Genomic DNA, 19796 nt, shown 5'->3' with positions numbered 1-19796 from the left:
GAACCCCGAGGCGTTCCCAGGCCAGCCGAGAGACATAGTCCCCCCAGCGTGTCCTAGGTCTTCCCCGGGGCCTCCTCCCGGCGAGACATGCCCCCCCGGCGAGACATGCGCCACCCTTTTCCGGTCGAGAACCATGGCCTCGGACTTGGAGGTGCTGATTCTCATCCCAGCTGCTTCACACTCGGCTGCAAACCGCCCCAGTACATGCTGAAGGTCTTGGTTTGACGGAGCCAACAGGACAACATCATCCTCAAAAAGCAGGGATAAAATCCTGTGGTCCCCAAACCGGACTCCCTCTGGCCCCTGGCTGCACCTAGAAATCCTGTCCATAAAAATTATGAACAGAACCGGTGACAAAGGGCAGCCCTGCCGGAGTCCAACATGCACTGGAAACAGGTCTGACTTACTGCCGGCAATGCGAACCAAGCTCCTGCTCCGGTCGTACAGAGACCTGACAGCCCTTAGCAGAGGGCCCCGGACTCCATACTCCCAGAACACCCTCCACAGGACCCCACGAGGCACACGGTCGAACGCTTTCTCCAGATCCACAAAACACATGTGGACTGGTTGGGCGAACTCCCATGAACCCTCGAGCACCCTATAGAGAGTATAGAGCTGGTCCAGTGTTCCACGACCAGGACGAAAACCGCATTGTTCCTCCTGGATCCGAGGTTCAACTATCGGCCGAATCCTCCTCTCCAGCACCCTGGCATAGACTTTCCCAGGGAGGCTGAGAAGTGTGATCCCCCTATAGTTGGAGCACACTCTCCGGTCCCCCTTCTTGAAAAGAGGGACCACCACCCCTGTCTGCCACTCCAGGGTTACAGTCCCCGACTGCCACGCGATGTTACAGAGGCGTGTCAGCCAAGACAGCCCTGCAACATCCAGAGACTTGAGGTACTTGGGACGGACCTCATCCACCCCCGGTGCCTTGCCACCAAGGAGCTTTTTGACCACCTCAGTGACTTCAGCTTGGGTGATGGATAAGTCCGCCACCGAACCCCCATCCCCTGTTTCCAACACCTCAAGAATATCTCTGGCATTTCTGTTTTGCAACTTCTTATTGTTTATTGGCATCCATATGCCCCAATTCTCATATGTCTGAAACATATTAAATTCAGCTGCAAATATTTAGCATGCTGCTGTATCAATAAGGCTTTTTATTTATAGTGTCTGGGTGCCAAGTCAGGTTGCATGCAAGAACTTTTCTCATTACAGTGTTATAATAGGTGACAAAGTGAAATCTAAAAGGAACAGCTCCTCTCGTCCTTCACTTTACTGCTGTAGATCATGGCAGACTGTTCTCTGCTGCTGTTTTCAAGTTACAGATATTTATGTTTCTACTCTTCACCAATAAATAAATTGACTGAGAGAAAGAATCACCATCATGCTGTGTTGTCCTTTGTGAGCAAAATAAAAAGAACATACCCCTAAGATATACTACCTCTCTTCTCCCTTTGGCATCCTTTGGTATATAACATCACGTGGACGGGGCTGCCTAACAGGAGCCTGCTGTGTGGAGTTTACTGTTGTAAACACAGGATTTCAGACTCTTTAAAATCAAACAGCTGACTTAGCCATTTCAGTGAGTTTTAACTATTTTTAGACCTTTAAATGCCAGACAAATTATGAAGACTTTCTCTTGTCAGGGTGGAGAAACCTCTGAAGCAGCATTTTAGACCACATGGGACTCAAATCACAGCTAAATGTCACATTGATGAAATTAGATGTTAGAGGCTCAGAGAAACAGATTTCTTTGCAGGTTTGCACTGGTCTACTGTCTTCAGACTTTGCTTTTATTTCTTCTTGACTTGATCACTTAGCATCGGCGGTCCCCACAGTTCTCTCATCTTATCCCTCTCTCCATCCCATTGGAGAGCGGGTGTAATTACGATAAAAGCTTGCCCACCCAGTTCGCCCTCCCCCACTCATCTCTTTTGTCTCTGCCGTCCCTCCATCATCAGCGGCAATGGTCCCTCCATACAATCACCTCGCTCTCACCCCTTCTCCCGTCTCTCTTGTTCTCCGGCAGCGACTGATGTCACTTAGCTGACGCAGCAAAAGCACCCTGAAATAATCACTGCCAATCAAGTCCTTAGTGACATTAAGAAAAAGAAACTGAGAGCGACGAAGACGGAGAGAGGAGACCCGGCCTTTAGCCAAAAGACACGTCATAATTGAGGGAAAGCGGGGACAGAAATTCTGAAATTCTGCCCCTCCCCATTGGCACACACACACACACAAATACAGTGAGGCTGCCAGGAGATGCCAGGTTGTATAAGTGAGAGGTCAGTGAGTGTATGAGACGTTACGTCAGGCATAGCCCCAACACTGGCACAACAGCATGGAGACTGGACTGACCTTAAGAAAGCACTTTAGAACTTAAGAAAGCACTTGATTTGGATCAGTCTGATGTAAAATCATAACCAGATCCACTCAATGCAAAATGCATGACAGGATCAATCTCAGGTCATCTAATTACCTGATAAACCTCCACACATAATCAAAGAATCGTGTTATGATACTATAAGCTGTTATTTCTTCATCATGCATTTTCTACATTTAACCGCAGAATCCTTTCTTAGCATCTCTTGTCCCATCTTCATCCATTTGAATGGTTTTGAGTTTTGCCTCATGTGTTTATATGTAGTCTTTTCAGGCATCTTGGGTACAGAGAACGTGTTGTGTTCAAGGTCCTCAGTAGCACCTGGAAATTACTTGACATTTTGCACAAACAGCACCTAATGCATATCTACTCCTCTCCTGTTGCTTGTCCTGTTGCTCCATTTTCTATTTCCTGCCCTGAGTTGATTTTGGGCTAAATAAATAAAGCTGCCTTCACATGACACTCAACAGGAGTTACCTAATTATTCTACGACAATGGGTCATCCATTTAACAACACAGAATCAACCATTTATATAAAATTAGGTAAAAACCTTAAAAATGAACAATGTCAACTCATCATAACAATGACTAACATTAATACCAAATACTGTGTATCTGTTTCATTATAGTAATATTGGTACTGTTGCTTTCTGGATCACCCTCATGTTGAGTGGATGAAGAATCTAACATCCCAAAACCAGTGTCATTCAGCTTCAGCTCAACATGATTTAGGATCAGCCTTTAAGTCCACAGGGGATTTTGGCAGGAGGGGCTGTACTGGCCTGTATGGGTTGAAAGGTAAAGGTCTCTTAAACCTCTGACTACAGCCAACATCACTTGTGCAGATGGAGTCTGCTGCACAAGTGATGAGCTGTGATGCAGCATGGTACTAAAGTACAATAGTACATCACTACTGCACAGGCAAAGGAAAAAGCATGTTGTCACCACTAATTGGCAAACCAAGCCTGATTATCAGACTGAGAGAAGTTGCTCTTTATAAAAGGGGGATTTCCAGGAGCGCAATTAATCAAGGATAGTCCTGTTCCAGTCCTGTTCCCTTTCCCAAGTTTTCTAAAAAACCTGAACTAAATCTTGTGTTTGACAACCTCCAGTGGTTCTCACCTTGATACCTTAATGTACGGGTGTAGCTTGAACCTTTAAAACAGAGGGCAGCGTTAAGTTATTCTTTAAAGAATCAGTAAGGCTTTAGTGCTAAGTTCTATTTCCACTGTATTTTGTAAAATGATTTTATATATTTCATAAAAAGGCAACACTGGTACAAACATCATTTTTATGTGCTGGTGAAAATGGAAGCGGCAGAAGCTGAGACATTTTGACTTTTACTCCCTGGTATGAGTCATTTGTCATTTTGCCTTTGCCTTTGAGAGCTTACAGTGTAGAGGGATAGAAAACATGGGGTGAGAAAGGGTTATGACCTGCAAACAAAGGTCCCCAACTGAAACTAGATCATGGACAACGTGGTTATGTGGTATGCACCTTAACCATTAGGCTATTGAAGTGCCCACTGAATCTTAGATTTCATGTAACCCTTCATTCCTGGTAAACTGCTGGTTCTTTCTAACTCCTGCCCTCAGGAGTTTGGCTGTTTCTTAACAATGTGGAGCCTTAAGTCCAAACTGGGTGAAATCACTTGATCATTTTTGTTAGACTTCACAAAATTCCTCCAGAATCACAGAAGACATTCAACTGTTCTGACAGGATAAGAAATACTCCACATGACAAGTAAACTTGAATATGTAAAATTGGCCAACTTCAGTCGCTTCAGTGCAACACGGGCAACCAAAGTTGACAAACAGTTTACCAAAAAACACCTGAGAGAATCCAAGGTAAACAGTATGGTATCAATGTAAATTCAAACTGACAAAAGACAACATCTGAACCTGCTTTCACAAATGCACTGCAACCCTGAACATAAACAGACATTACCCAGAGGAGCTGTATGTGGGAACGCAAATGTCCAAATCAGTTGGACCAGACATTAAACTCACTTTACACTGCCAGCTCCCTGGTACAAAGTCTGTGTAATGTCTGATTGAGCCAATGTGTGACTAAGGCTGGTCATTGTCCGGAGAATTCACAGCGAGCAAGTGGGCGTGTTGATGATGTTTCTATCCTGCCTCCTGCACACTCCACCCAGGTGCCAAACCAAATGGAGTGTTTCCAGCAGGTGAGGACACCTGGACACACAGCTGGAGAACAAAGAGTTTCTCCAGCTGTGTGCTGAATGTGTGAAAGGGTAACTCCGGACAATGTCCGAAGAATCAAGTATGGACACTGTTCACATGAGAAACCAGCTATAGAGGATGATCTTGTAAAAAGATGTGATCACAAACCAAACAACCAAGCTCTGAATTTCTGGTCTGAACTGGGGCAGCCACCTTTATCCTCAGCCATCATCAAGTCACACCACTGCATTAACAGATAAGGACTCTCTGACAACCAATTTTCCCTCATCCATCCAGGCACAGTTGATGATCCACAACCACAATCTCATTTAATAACACAGTCCAGTCAAATCACTCTGATTCATATTTGGACAAAGGACCAAGGCTGAGCAGAGGACAAAGCTTTTGCTTTTGGAGCCCATGGTTCAGCTCGATGATTCACAGATTCTTACAAAGACAATCAAGGCGGCTGCAGAAAATGTTGCTGTGATTTGGCACTAAGCTGGTAAAAGTAAAAAGAGGAAAAATGTGTTTTTCTATTTAACTGAAGGTCACTGCCTGGATGTGACTGAGTTCCACACTTTCCACAAACATCCTTTGGCATCATTGTGGAGCACTCAGTTGAATCCTGGCCAATGACCCTGTGTTACAATGCGTACATCTGTATATGTGTTTGTGTGTTTGCATGCGTGTGTGTTCATGCGTATTTAAGCCACAAGTTCAAGTGGCCAGTGCCCATGCAACATCAGCAGCAGGACACACAGCACCCCCTGAGGAACACTCTCCACAGCTGGAGCCACAGCTGATAAAGCTGCAGCCAACACAAGCCTTCTCACACAAAACACACACACACACATACACACACAAACATACACAAATGAAGGAAAACACTCACAAGCAAGCATGCACACACAGATAGTCCAAGAGGCAGATGAACTCACACATCAATGATCAGGAAAAAAAAAAAAACACCCAGCATGACTTAGATCACAGACACACACACACACACACACACACACACACACACACACACACACAGTCTCCAAATTGCATTGCACTCTCCGGTAGTAAACTCTCTGTGCAAACACAAACACAGACTCTCTTAACAAGCAGACATCTTTTCCGCTACATCATAATTTCAATCCCTCCCCTCCCCTACACAACAGCAAATTTAAGGGAAAGGGAAATATTTCTGCTAAATTAGTTATGCTAATTACAGAGCAGTTCTCAGGGGGAGAGACTGCGCTAAATGGCTTTTAATTCTTTTCGCCTGGAAAGAGACGTGGGAGAGAGCCAGACAGAGAGCGAAGTGAAAGAAGCAGAGAGCACAAGCAAAAAATAAAAAAATAAATAAACCAATAAACACACAAACAACTGGCGTTAAAATTTGCCCGGTGACACAGCAACAATGAACTAACAGAATTAACAACTCAGGGGAAGAGGGAGGAGGCCCAAAGCAGGCGGCCGGCCAAACGCGCCGCCTTATCAGAGAGAGGAGAGATCGACGGTAGGAAAAGTTTAGCAGCTAACTTTGTGTCCTGCAGCCTTTGCCAGCGGTCACACAGCGATAACAAGGCATGAGCAGATAGCACACAGCACTGTACATGGAAGGCACCAGAGGAAACACTGGGCACTCAGAGCGCGCTATACACAAAGTTATTTGCTCTCTCTCACACTCACTCTTCAGCAACTAATTTCACACTAAAGCATCCACTGTATACTGGTGCTGACAGTGCACTCTTGTGGCAGTTGAAACTGATGCATTTCAGTCCCCAAAAAAATGTGAAATGGTAAAACAAAACAGCCAAGATATTGCAACTTTACAAAATTGCTGCCAATTTCAAATTTAAAAAAAAACTTTACAAAACGCTTGTAGATCATCATTTTAATTATGTATCACTATAATTTTTTTTAGGTATGTCAGATTCTCAAAATTCACTGTATGCACTTGGGACAAATGGGTAAGTATTGGCGCAGAAATAACAGTCTGTGTAGGTACAGGTGATTAACTGCCAAGTATGTGCACTTTCAGGTGGCTTAAGAGTTCATTATCTCCCACAGGTGAAAAATACACTTGAGGAGAAGCTTTTCTCAAGGCCTCTAAAGATTTCTTCCATATGCAAGCCCATTTTCCTTACAATAACACAAAAGGTCTCAGCTCAAAGACAGCTACAGAATTGTACATTGAGGCAGAAACAACCTAAGAGTTAAATCCAGTGTTAGCAGCAGGACTAACAGTGGCTAACCTGAGGACAAGCTTAGGGTTTGGTACCAACAGATGTGGCCAGACTGCGACACAGCAGCTTCTTTAGTTTCCATGACTATCAGCTATTTGGGCTGGGATGCACACAGTGCCCACACTGCTATTTGAATTGAACTGGCACTGACAGTATATATATACATGAGCTGTTCCTTTGGGATTCAGAGCAAACTAGATGATGTTCTTCTCTCTGTATTAATGAACCTCTGTCATACACTGTACTTTGGGGGGACACAAACAGCACAGGGGCTGTCTTACAAACTGGTATCACAAACAGATTTTACTGAGGCTCCTTGTATGTGCAGTGGTTCCTTTAAAGAATTTATCTGTAAAGATCTGAGATTTAAGACAAACCTGCTCAATGACTGGGGTGAATGTACATTAGAAGTAAACAATAGCAAACAAGATTAGACCCTAAATTAAATATATGCTATAAGGGCTTGGTTTATTTCATATGTTAATATTAACAGAGGGTCTTACTATTGAAAAGAGAAAACACAGGGACAGAGTTACTTCCATTTCTCCTAAATATGTGGTTCCAGAGCTCATAATAGAAACACTTTTACCATGCAGCTTCGTTGCAGTTTTATAAGCACTAAAAGGGCCTGAGTTGTGAGACGAATGAGACATTTGTTAAAAACATCTTATGTGATCACTTCATTTTTTAAAGTTTTCTTATTTTTATTTTTAATATTGCTCCATCAGTGGCCTGCCTTGAAATAAGATAAGATGATTGGAACAAAAACTCATCTGTGTCTCTGTATATAGCTCTATTAAGTGTAAATGCTCACATTCAATATTAAATAAAGGAAGCATTTCTTGTCGAATAGCATCATCTTACAGGTGAGTCAGTTCCCTCCCACTGTGTCAGTGCCCTGAGTGAGGTATTCAATCCCCATTCTGCTCTAGTAGAGTAACACAAGACTACAATTGCAGTGCCCAGCTCAATATGGAACTATCAATGTAATCCAGTCACATCATACAACCAAATAATCAGAAGCACAACAGTTCAATAAATCCCACTGTGCCGAAAATCAATATTACAGAAATAACTTGTTGAAGAGAATAACTTCTCAATGTCTTTGTTTTCCAGACGTACAGTGTGTTTACACTCTTTGTTGCTGACTTGACTGATGTGTCCTTGATATGGAAAGCTGCAAATGTTCTCACGTCTTACGACTCATTTCCAGCTATCACTGCAGAGGAATATATAACACGAAATGCAGCGCTGGAGGCAATCTGTCATAACAATAAAGTGATGTGTGGTGTTTAAACAGTTTCTCTCCTCCATAACAAATAAAAACAGTAGCAGTTATCACATTTGAAACGTATTTCACAGCCAGTAGAGGAATTCAATCAAGGGAGGTATGTCTTTAGAAAAACAGTGCAGGTTATTGGATTTGGAGATGTACTTTGATAAATTAAAGATTTGGATGACAACGTATTTTCAGCATGACACCATCAACATTTCACACACAAAATATGGAATATCTCATAAAAAAAGTTGCAGAGTGAATCGAATACCAAGCTCTGGCTGCGTTGTTGTCATGATATAATCATCGTGCTACACACACACACACACACACACACACACACACACACACACACACACATACACACACACACACACACAAATACCAACTCTGTCCTCAAGTTATGCTACTGTTCTGTAAGAATGGCCTCAGGGAGCATTTGTAAATCAGTATCATTTGCAAGAGTCCCAGGAATACAAACTACACACACATACACCGATGCACACACACAAACATTGTAAATTTAAATCTGTAAGCATCCAGTTCAGGCTGCGCCCACACAAGAAAAAAAACACACACACAAAGACTCTCTCAGTTTTATTGTCGGTCCCTCTCCGATATAGGGCTATAAGGAGTGGCCAGTTTTATGTCTTTTAATTAGTACACTGTCGCCATAGCAGCATCCAGCTGGCAAACAACCACCTCCTTACACACACACATAAACAATGGCAGAGGTAGAAAATAGAGAAGGGAAGGAGAGTGCTTAGTGAGGAAAAGGTGCGCAGGATGTCGGCCACAGGCCTTTCTTATGACAGGTGAACTGTGTGTGTGTGTACTTGTAGATCTATCTTTGTGAGGACCAATTTGAGCACAGACCTTACAGAGTGAGGACATTTTGGGAAAGTGAGGACATTTTGGGAAAGTGAGGACATTTTGTTCAGTCCTCACAACTTTAAAGGGCTGTCTGAGGGTTAAGACTTGGTTTTAGTGTTAGAATTGGGCTTGGTTAGTGTTAGGGTATTCAGTTCAGATGATTAAATTAGGGGCTAGGGGATGCATTATGTCAACGAGTGTCCTCATAAGCATATATGTACAAGTGTGTGTGTTAAGTAAGTAATGTGTGTACCTGAAATTGGGTGCAGAGGCCCATTCCAAGGCAAGGCAGGCCAAGTCCACAGCAGCATACACCAACAAGAAGAAAATGGTCACAATGCTGGCGATGGTGTTGAGCTTCCCTGAAAACAGCACCAGCTAGAAAGAAAGAAGACGACAAAGGAAGAGGGAGAGAAAGAAAGGGAAAAGGAAAAAGAGAAAAATTAGCATTCATAGCAAAAAATCATTCCAAAGTCTGACAGAACAGTGCATTTTAATGCCTCGTTTTATGACCTTTTCCAGCTCCCAACTACTTCTCACAGCCAAAAACATACCTCTGAAAGATGAAGCAACGTGATTTGCATGTTCATGTTCGATTTAGATGAAAATAAGGTGATCAAAAATCTGATTTATAAGCAGCTGTGTCTTGTATGGTTTTTCCACAAAAAAAGTTCAATTACCTTGTTAGAAATCCTTAAAATGACATATTCTCCTTCTTCTTCACCAAAAGAAATCCATAATTTATGAATATGCAAATATTTTTCATTTCACAAGTTAAAATTCGGGCCACAAGATATCTACTACTTCAATGAACAGTCTATTCTCAGCGTATGCGTGTTGCATACTGGACCATGATTGGCTCCAAATTAGTTGAGATGTTACGAATCTTTCTCCTGAGCACAGAGAAACTTTCCCTCTTCAGCAGATGAAAATGAAAACTCTTCTACTCTTTTAGTCTGCACACAACACCAGACAACAGCCAGCTGTTAATTTTAGCTGTTAAGGAACTAGCCTTAATTAGCTTCAGATAAAATGACATTTGCCCCACTAACAAGCAAAAGCAACAGTTACAGCTGGTTAAAAACGAGAGGTCGTCCACCTCAGTGTTTCATACATTGCTCATGTGAGACTGAGTGTCATTCTTCAGCTGCCTCACAGCACACAGTGCAAGGCAGGCTACAAAATTTATAATCTGACGCTTGTCTTAAAATGACAGAGATCATGAACAAATACGCTAAAATGTGAGCTGTTAGGTAAAACATGAGAGTTGTGTAGTAAGGTGTGAGCAGGCTGCTCTGCACCTGAGCTGAACTGACTCTACGTGTGCAGGGGACTGAATGATATACAGTATTTCTCCTATTTGTAATATAAGATGAGATGTAATGAAGAAAAGACATCACTAATAAAAAAAATATTAAAGTAATAAAATATAAAAGAATGAGAGAATGAATGGTAGAAACCTGGGATTGTTAAATTTTTGAACAAAGGAAAAACTTATACCATCAAAATATTTAAATAATTAAAATAACTAAAATTCCACACATAGGGGCTTTAAGTAAGTTGTTATCGGAGCCAAATTCCATCATTTTTTAAAGTCAAGCATCCCCAGATAATTGAGCTTAAGTCCACTTTGGTCCCAAGAAACCTTGTTAAGATTTTGTGCAGTTAGATATGATTATCTGTCTGCACTGTAGCTGGGAGGTGACATCAAGGATAGATTTAACCAACATCTAGGGAGTGAGTCACTTTCAAAATTAAATTGTTCTACATTTTCCTGGGGACCCTTGAAGGACCACAGGTGGTCCCCTCGCTCCATTTTGGGAGCACTGATTGAGGCTAATGTTCAGTTTTAATTAAGATGGTATCTAGGCTGCTGTTAAGCTGCATGCAGTCTGCTATGTTGGCTACTGAATGTATCACTGACTCACTGAATGTATAGCACGTAGGCTTTTGGCCTGTTTGGAAAAGTCAGCAAATTAAAAATTTGAAAGTCCACCAGTTACCATTTCTAAATCATCCATACAGTACTGTGGTGAACTTCATAACTGTTATTTGATTTATTATGTTACTCTGTAAGTACAACATTTATTGGTCCCACTACTTCCTTGGTGACAACGTGTGGACAAAAGGAAAAATTTACGTTTTACTTCATTTTAAGTCAAGTCAAATTTCTCTGAACTATCTTTACAATGACATTTAAATCAAGAGCTTAACAATGTTTTAACTTAAACCTCAGTTCCTCAAGGTCAGAAAATGGTAAATCTGAGAGATGAAGACCTTTATTATTTAGAGGAAGTTATATAACAATCAGGCCCTTCACAGAAATATGACAGCTGTGTGGTACACTTCCCAGCTGAGGAGGGAAATGCTGTCTGCTACTTTGTTCCTATGGTCTGGATGTAAGAGGAAGCAGCCACTAACCTGACTCCTGACCACCAGGCAGCTGCTTCAACCCAGAGCCAAAGTTCTAAATTTATAGGAACAATACAGAGTGTGGGTGGTGAAGACACACTTATGGCCAAACACACTTTAACATGATAACTCCTGGACTTGCAGGACTTTGTGTCTGCTGTCACATTCACTGAAGTGCCAGAAAACGGGGAATAAGTAAATCTAAAGTCAAACTTTAAGGTACTACCATGTCATCTTAGAAAGAATGTTGTTTCATGTTTGTTGGAAGGCAGAACTTTTACATCTGCCAGCTGTTCTAATCCAGAACTTGCAGTAAAACAGAGAGCAGCCAAAGAAAAAGAACAAGAAATACTAGCTGTGTCTGAATTCACTAGTTCACTCATTCCCTCCTCCCTGTACAACAGACAGTAGTTTAAGTGAGCAGCAAACTGTGATTTCAGACACTTATCTTCAAATTGCATAATCGCAGACAGGTATAATGTTCCACTGTCTGTAAATCTATAAAACATTGTCCTTTGGGACTGTTAGCATAAAGTCCATAGGCCTTTTTCACACTTTGTCACAGTAGGATGGACACAGGTGTTACTGATAATATTAAACATGGCTCTTATTGTTGCCAGAGATAACATTCACGGGCATGTCCAAGTGCACCAGCAGCAGATCACTTTAGTTACATTAGTCAATAAAGCAGTGGTTCTCAAATCTAGTGTCGCTGCCGGGACTTTTGTTCATACCTTTCCTTTAGTTGTTACTGCTGCTGTGTGAAACAGACAGCCGAGCAGAAGCATCATTGTTTGCATACCCTGCCAGCAGAGTGTGTGCTGTCCCTGCCAGGAGAAGGCTGCAGACGACTGTTTGTGCTTGTATATATGAGGAGCCCATTCCCACTGTCCCTCTACATCCACACACAGGCAGCAACAGGGGTCTGGGGTAGTCGGGAATTATTAATTATTCTTTACATTTCATGATGATTATAGATTTTTTTCCTCTGTCAGAAAGATTCAGGGCTAGTCAATAAACATTCCCGACTAAAGCCCCGGAAGTCCAATGCTGGTGACGCCAATGTATCTACTAATCCTGACAGCTCAATAATATATGAGATTCACCCTCCCTCTCTGACTGAAGAGTGCTAGGTGACTTCTCATAGAGGAGGGAAATGATGACCCCCATTATACACGCTGCTCCGTGCCATGTTCTCTGACACCAGAATGTGTGAACATGGCACTGCAAGTCACCACAGACGAGAAAGACAAGAATGAAAAAAGTAAGAGCTTTTACCACTTCACATCATTACATCTTGGCAACATAGCCACAATTATGATCACATTTATAATGTAGGAAGTTGCAAATGTTTGTATCAACATAGGAAAGTTTTTGTATTTTAAAGCTACATTTTGAATTTTTTTTTCTTTTTAAAGCAACTTGTGGGTAGCACAATTAACTGTAAACACAACATGCAAACAGTTGTTTGCAAATATGCATCTAATTACCCATCAGGCAGACACAGATCACCACTGGAGACTTGAATCTTGCCACCAAACAGATTTAGTCTGAACTGTGGGAAATATCTTGCTCTTTAGCACCTAAGTGCTCAACAATGTTCAGCACTTAGTTGCTAACTTTGTCTGTCTGTTGTTTGGTTCTGAGGTTTTTCTGTTGTTTTTTTTTTTTTTTTTTAAACAGCTGTTGGTTTTCAGATCAGAAAACCAAAACAAACCAAAAAAAAGGAAATAAATAAAAAATCTAAAAAGTTCAGAAGCCATGCAAAGTCAAATGACAGTTCTCGTGACGGGCGACATCTTTTGCATTAGGCTTTTGATCCACTGTTAAAATAAAAATATTGGTGTCTTTCAGGATTGAAGCAACTGTAGTAGTTTCAAAGAAATCAAAGTTTTGTCACTGACACTGACAATTATCCAAAAAAGTAATCTATAATATAATCAGATCTTCATATAGTTATTAATCACATAAAATTAATAATTATAATTATTGTTAAATAACATAAATGCCCCATAACAGCTGAAGTCCATCATTTAAATGCACTGTAATACTGGAATAAGACCACTGTTTTTATCTGCACATGATCAGCTGTGCCCATCATAAAACCATTCATCATGGCTCCGGTCGTGACTCTAGTTTTTCTTTGTGTTTCCCTGTTTTTGTCCCTGTCTCTGCTTGTCTCGTCTCCAATTCTCCTGTCTGTCTGTCTGTCTCTGTGTGTGCACACACATGGGTGTATGTGTGTTTGGATCTAGGACCTGTCTTTACACACCTGTAAACTCTGAATCCTCAACCACCTTGTGCCCGTGTCAGTGTTTGGCACCAGATCTTATCTAACATGCATGTAGCTTAACTATTCATTCAGTGTGTAAATTATACCTGTCAAAAACAATCTTTATCTTGAATTGTGCAATGCTGTGGACACTTTTAACGGAAATGGAAATCTTCTCCATTGCTCCCTTCCAATCCACATGTAACACAGTTCCCTACTTTGGAGTAACAAAAACGTGTGCATGAACATTAAAACTTTCAAGCACAGGCCATAATTAGTTCTTCTATAAAGAATGACATTTTTAGGGATATTTCATCTTCATCATCATCAGGTGTGCCTTACTTGTCTGTATGGAAATTGTTGAGACTGACTGTGCAGAACAAAGAGGTAACTAGTGTACTGTACACTAGACTCTGTACAAACGCAAAGTACAGTCTTTCTCTCCAATTATAACGTGTTTTATAATTGGCTGTTGGGAAACTCCACTGGAGTCAGAGAATATTTTCTTGAGCCCAAGGGCATATCATTGGTATTTATGGAGGGGAGAAAGTAGAAACTCTGTGATCACTAAATTTGTGACTATCAGACAGAAGTAAACTGAAGGGGAGAGAAGAGGAGAGAAGGTAATGATGGCGAAGTGAGATTAATGATGTCATATTATTGACGGGTAGTCAGAACGAGAGAGAAAATGACAGGAGACGAACCAAGGGAGCAATGAGGATGGAGAAGGGGGGGGAGCGAGAGAAGAAGAGTGGAAAAGATGAGATGGAAAGAAGAGAGGAGAGATAAAGAAAGACGAGTGGAAAAAAAGAGAAAGTGGGTAAGAGAGCATCTCTGACCTCTGGCAGTCAAAGTCAGTGGGTGTCTCTCCAGCGATCCCCTGGGAGCCGGCTCTACCAGAGCATTAATTAGCCATTAACTCAGACATAGGCCAGTCTGGGCAACTGCTGTCATGGCGCACAAAGTGAGAGTGTACGAGATGTGTGCAGAAATCTCTCCTAGGCATGTTTTTGTGTGGCGGATTGAAAGACTTTTTACTGGAAAGCGGTGTGCATAAATTTCACTGAAAAAAGTGGGCTCACACAGACTTTCTAATAAATAAAAAAGATGGAGTGGAAGCAGCTGAGTAATGCTTCGGTCTACAAAGCCAATGCTTTTCTTGTCTTGAAGTTACAGCTCAGAATCGGACAGTGCTTGCTCAAGTGCATGTTTGGGTTCAGTTTATTTCACAGCATGGTTAATGAACAGGTTTCTGGAGATTGCTGCAGCTTTTAAATAAAAGTTAGCTAAAATTTTGTGTTGTGAGACAGATTGCAGTAGACATGAAAACTGAAAGTCAGCAGTTAAAGTTATGACTATTAAAACAACTTACTTCTAATTATGTTAAGTAATCAGTTACAGTGACTGTAAATATTCAACTTTTGCTCATTAGCAAAAGTTGTGGAAAAAGCTACCTGAGATTTCCTCCAACATTTTTCTGTGACTTTGGGGTAAGTAGGGCTTCATTTTTTAAAAAACTGTAATCTTTGAGGTAAGGGACCTACAAAAGAGAAATCCCACCAATGCACAATAATATTCTCCTTCATGGATATTTAGACACACTTTGTAAAGACTAAATTTCCAGTTCTGGCTCAGCCAGAACAGTCTTCTTTGACAGTTTTTCTGCAAATCACTAACGAACACAAAGCTTCATGTTATTCTGCTGAATTAATCAGACTGTGATCTTAAGAGCATAGACAGCTTCCAGTGGAGTGTGATGCAGTGGGGATGAGAGTCAAAACCTCCAAATCTCATGGTACTCTCCTGGGGAACTGATCTTGAGCATGAGATCAATAGGTAGATTGGTACTGCATCAGCAGTAATGCAGATGATGAACTGGGCTCCACTGTTCCAATCCTCACCTGCGGTCATAAGCTGTAGGTAATGGCCAAAAGAGTGAAATCACAGTTACAAATAACGAAAATAAAATTCCTTCGCTGAGTGGCTGGTCTCACCCTTAGAGACAGGGTAAGGAGCTCAGACATCAGGAAGTATCTTAGGGTAGAACTGTTGCTCCTTCACACGGAAAGAAGTCAGTATAAGTTTTTCAAGCATCTGGTAATGATATCTCCTTGTATAGGTGTTGCAAGCATGTCCAACTGAGGGGAGATTATGAGGTGGATCCAGAATATTCTGGAGGGATTATTTATCCTATCTGGCCTGGGAACGCTTCGGGATCTCCCAGGAAGAGCTGGAGGAAGCAGGTAAGGAGAGGCATATATGGGGTACTTTGCTTAACTTCCGGCCATGGTGACCCAGGGCCTAGATAAGCAGCTGCCATGCAAATTTTACATCAAGGGCTTTGAAAGGTAGTTTAGTTAGCACCTTGCTGAAGAGTGTCCAACTTCACTTCCCATCTTTAGCCGGTGGAGATTGAGACTTTTGCTTGACTTTGGATGGAAAAACGTAGTTCTGAATTGGATTATTTTTGTACAGAAAACTTCAAAGAAATTTACAGTCCGAACAATTTTGCAGGGATTTGAAATTATTCACAAAAATTATGGGTACTGGCCGAATTTGCTTCTATTCTTGGGATCACAAGATTGCAAATCCTTGGAGGAACAGACTAAAACTGATCAGCATATGTACAATGCCACATCCGTTTTTTCTAGCACATTAATTTGTGCCAGGCTGCAGCTTGCTTCCACCTCAGTATCCAGCCCTATCCACTTCAAACTTCTCTTTAACTTTTTCTGTTTTTCTCCACTCCTTGTTCTTGGAGTCTGCCTATTTTCCCTTTACTTAAAAGTCAAATAAAAGAAAGCCTTGGCTTGTGCCTTCCCCCTACTCCTCCTTCTTCCTTTTCATCCTGCAGTGTGAGTGTTCGAGGCGAGATTACAATCAGACTTTTGTCATCAGTGAATCATTCAAATGGCAGAGGAAGCGGCAGAGAGAAAGAGGACGAGAGAGTCAATAATCTCTGATGGCGGCAGCGGCGCAGCTAACGATTTCCATCTAATTGCTCCTCCTCCACTCCTGGAGAGTTGTGAGGGATGAGGAGAAGAGAATGAGAGAGGGACAAAGGGTGAGAGAAAGGGAGAAAGAGTGCAAATAATGACAAGTCATTCAGCCTTTAACACTCACCTCTGATAATGATGGGATAGTCAGGCCTATTTGCTTCTAAGATCCTCCTCCTCTTTGTCTCTCTATCCTCACCCACCTCCCCTCTGCTAATATTTTCTCCTCAGGAAATATTGACGTCGTCTTTCCCCACTTAGTACACACAATAGAAGAGAAAAAACACCACAGGCAGATTTTTGCCTTCTTTGGACAAAGCGAAAGAAGTGACACTTCGTTCTAGTACTGCTGTCCTCCTGGCCTCTGTTAGATCAGTCAATGCCTGTTCTTTAAATCATTCCTGCATTCCTCCCATAGTTAATCAGACAGCACTGATTTTGACAAAACTTGGGAAATGATGCATCTCCTTCCCACGTTCCAACGTTCTAGAAGTAACCCTGATTGGTTAAAGGTGGCACTGCATTCATAAGCTATAATGACTTTGACCGGCCCGGTCAACCATTGTCCCAGTCACGGAGGATAAGTTGACTGTTATTTTGTTCCTTTGTGGGAAACACTCTCCACCACTCCCAAGTAGATTCAGTGTATATTTGACCACAGCACACCTTTCAGCATAAATGTCCCCAATAATTAAGAATAGCCTTATTATTTCTAGCAGTTACTTGCTAGAAACTTGGGAGTAACTTTGACTTATATCTTAACTTCATGAACCTTGGCAACCAAGTTCAAAGGGTTATTCAGGCTTGTTTTGGAAAAGTATCTGTAAAATCAAACCATTTATATGTCTGCTGCTGATCTGGAGAATGTTATTCATGCCTTCACTTCATCCCATCCTCATTACTCCATCTGCACTACTCACTAAATTGTCTTCAAATGGTCCCAAAGGCAGCTGCTTGACTTTGAGCTGGAACAATGAGAAAAGTGCACATTACCCCAGTTTTACCAGCCATCCATTAACTTCCCAGTGCTTCTAGAACACATCTCAAAATTATATTAATCACTTAAATGGATCAGCTCCAAACTATTACTATTATTAGCCTGACTATAACTACTACTATTTCTGACTAAGCTCTTATATACAACTCTTTAACAACTTTAACTGACTTGTAAAATTTTTTATATCCCCTGGCCAATACTGTTTTTCACTTATTATTTAATCTTAAAGTAATTTTATTACAGTCTCTTGTCCCCTGTCACAGCACTTTGTAAATATGTTAGGAAAAGTGTGTTGGCAAGAAAAATGCCACATTTTTGGTATGAAATCAACTGGCCACACACCCTACAGCAACACAAAATGTAGGCACCACACAAGTGCAGGAAGAGAAAATGTCGACCAAAAAAAAGACAAAAAGAAAATAATAAAAAAAAGTCAGGCAGGTGAAAGATTGAAGTTTCAGATCCAAAATAGGGAACCAAACTTTTCCTGTCTGTAAGTCTGGTGAAGTAACAAACAGTACAATTAAACTGTCACATTCCGGTATTCACACTTTTCTGGGAAACTCACTGAGCACCATTAAACCCAAGAGCCTTCAGTGGTCCTGGAGCACATTTTTGGAACGCATTAAATGAATGACTTCAAGCCTTATTTGTTCAATGAAAACGGACAAAATTAAAGAACAGTATGACAGGTTTGTGCAGGTGCAGATTGAATAGTCACAGGAAACAAAGACATCAAACTGTCCAGGCTGAATTAGTTTCTCCTCTGAATGAATCAGTTCTGTTTGAAGGAAGAATTCTCTCGAGTTACACAGGAGGCCTTTCTGATCTGCTTGCCTGAGGAAGGTTTCTGCGACAAGACTTCACAAACCAAACAGCAGGAGATTGGGCTGATTTTGTCCCACAACTTCACCAACCTTACATTTATTATCCAGAAATAATAGCAGCTTGTTTGAGGCTTCTCGTCTTTCCTTTTGTTCTGAGCTTCATTGCTCCTGTAGATCAGCAGGAATATATCCCTGATTTATCAGTTCACTAAAATATTGAAAACAAACAAGTCTAAGGCCAGTGTTGTATCTGTACTCTTCACCCTTTTAGCTCTATATTTTTAGACCAAATGATCGCACAACAAATAAGTGAATGCAACTTTTTTTTTCTTTTTTGTTTTTTGGTATTTTCATTTAATAGAGGAGGTTTGTGAATGTTGCCCCATTTCAGGAAAAAAAAAATATTTAGACGATTTGAGGGAAGAAAATAAGTCCCAGAAGAAGAAATTTAATTTCTCTGCCTCTTTTCTCTTCAAACATCTTAATAAAAAAAAACATACATTTTCTTTGCCTTTACTTCTTCTTTTTTTTTTTTAAATGCCACATTAGATCAAACTTACTTTTATGTCATCTTCTGGCAGTACTTGTTTGTTTGATTTGAGGACTCAGCTGGCTAATTTGACAGCATTTGCTGCCAGTTCTTTTAACAAGCATCAAGTGTCTTTATTGACTATCTCCACCATTCTCCACTAACCTGTACAAAGAACCAGGAGATGAGCACCGAGACCCAGGGGTTACCACTGTGGGACGTCTTCTTAGCCGGAGACAGCACCTTACCTACAGGGATGAAAAGAGATGTCGGTGAAAACAGCAAATCCTTAACATTTAAGGGAATTTTTAACATGAAAATAACCCTTAGCATTCTCCAGCAGCAGTGTCCGTACAAAAATATCAGCATTGACCTTCAAAACCCACATCAATGAAATTTTGAATACATACGTGAACAGAAAAGTTTAATCAAAGAAGGAATGTAATGAATGAAAAACCTTTCGTTAAGCGAAGAATTTCTTCCACAGCATTCTATATTAAATGTCAGCACCAGAAAATATTACATGATTTTGGACACTGTTTTGGCGTGGGCTAAATGAAATAGCAGGTGGACATTCCTCGCCGATCGTCACTCAGAGAGATGTCTGTTGTCAATACTTACCCAAGTTCACACTTGCACAGTTAAACTTCAGCTCCTCAACTGACACCTCCTCCTCACTGCTATTCCTGATGATTTTTGACACTCTACTTCCCACAAGCCTCCATGAAATATTAATGTATTCACTTGTCAAATGAAAAGCAGATTTCAGCGTGCAGGGTTTGCTGCCAGTGGACATGTAGTGATT

General features: G+C 41.2%; 1 protein-coding gene across 1 annotated transcript in view; it reads right to left on the bottom strand.

Moving 5' to 3' along the window:
• Positions 1 to 19796, bottom strand: part of zgc:153039 (uncharacterized protein LOC767698 homolog) — a 59376-nt gene that overhangs the window by 13697 nt on the left and 25883 nt on the right. The window contains exons 8-9 of the mRNA XM_041045923.1: positions 19157 to 19239; positions 9212 to 9336 (exon numbers count right to left, since the gene is read on the bottom strand). Coding sequence (XP_040901857.1) covers positions 9212 to 9336; positions 19157 to 19239 — 208 coding nt within the window. The remainder of the gene's footprint in view (positions 1 to 9211; positions 9337 to 19156; positions 19240 to 19796) is intronic.

Source organism: Toxotes jaculatrix, chromosome 9, assembly GCF_017976425.1.
Source record: "Toxotes jaculatrix isolate fToxJac2 chromosome 9, fToxJac2.pri, whole genome shotgun sequence".
NCBI lineage: Eukaryota > Metazoa > Chordata > Actinopteri > Toxotidae > Toxotes > Toxotes jaculatrix.
This window is presented reverse-complemented; position numbering and strand designations above follow the sequence as displayed.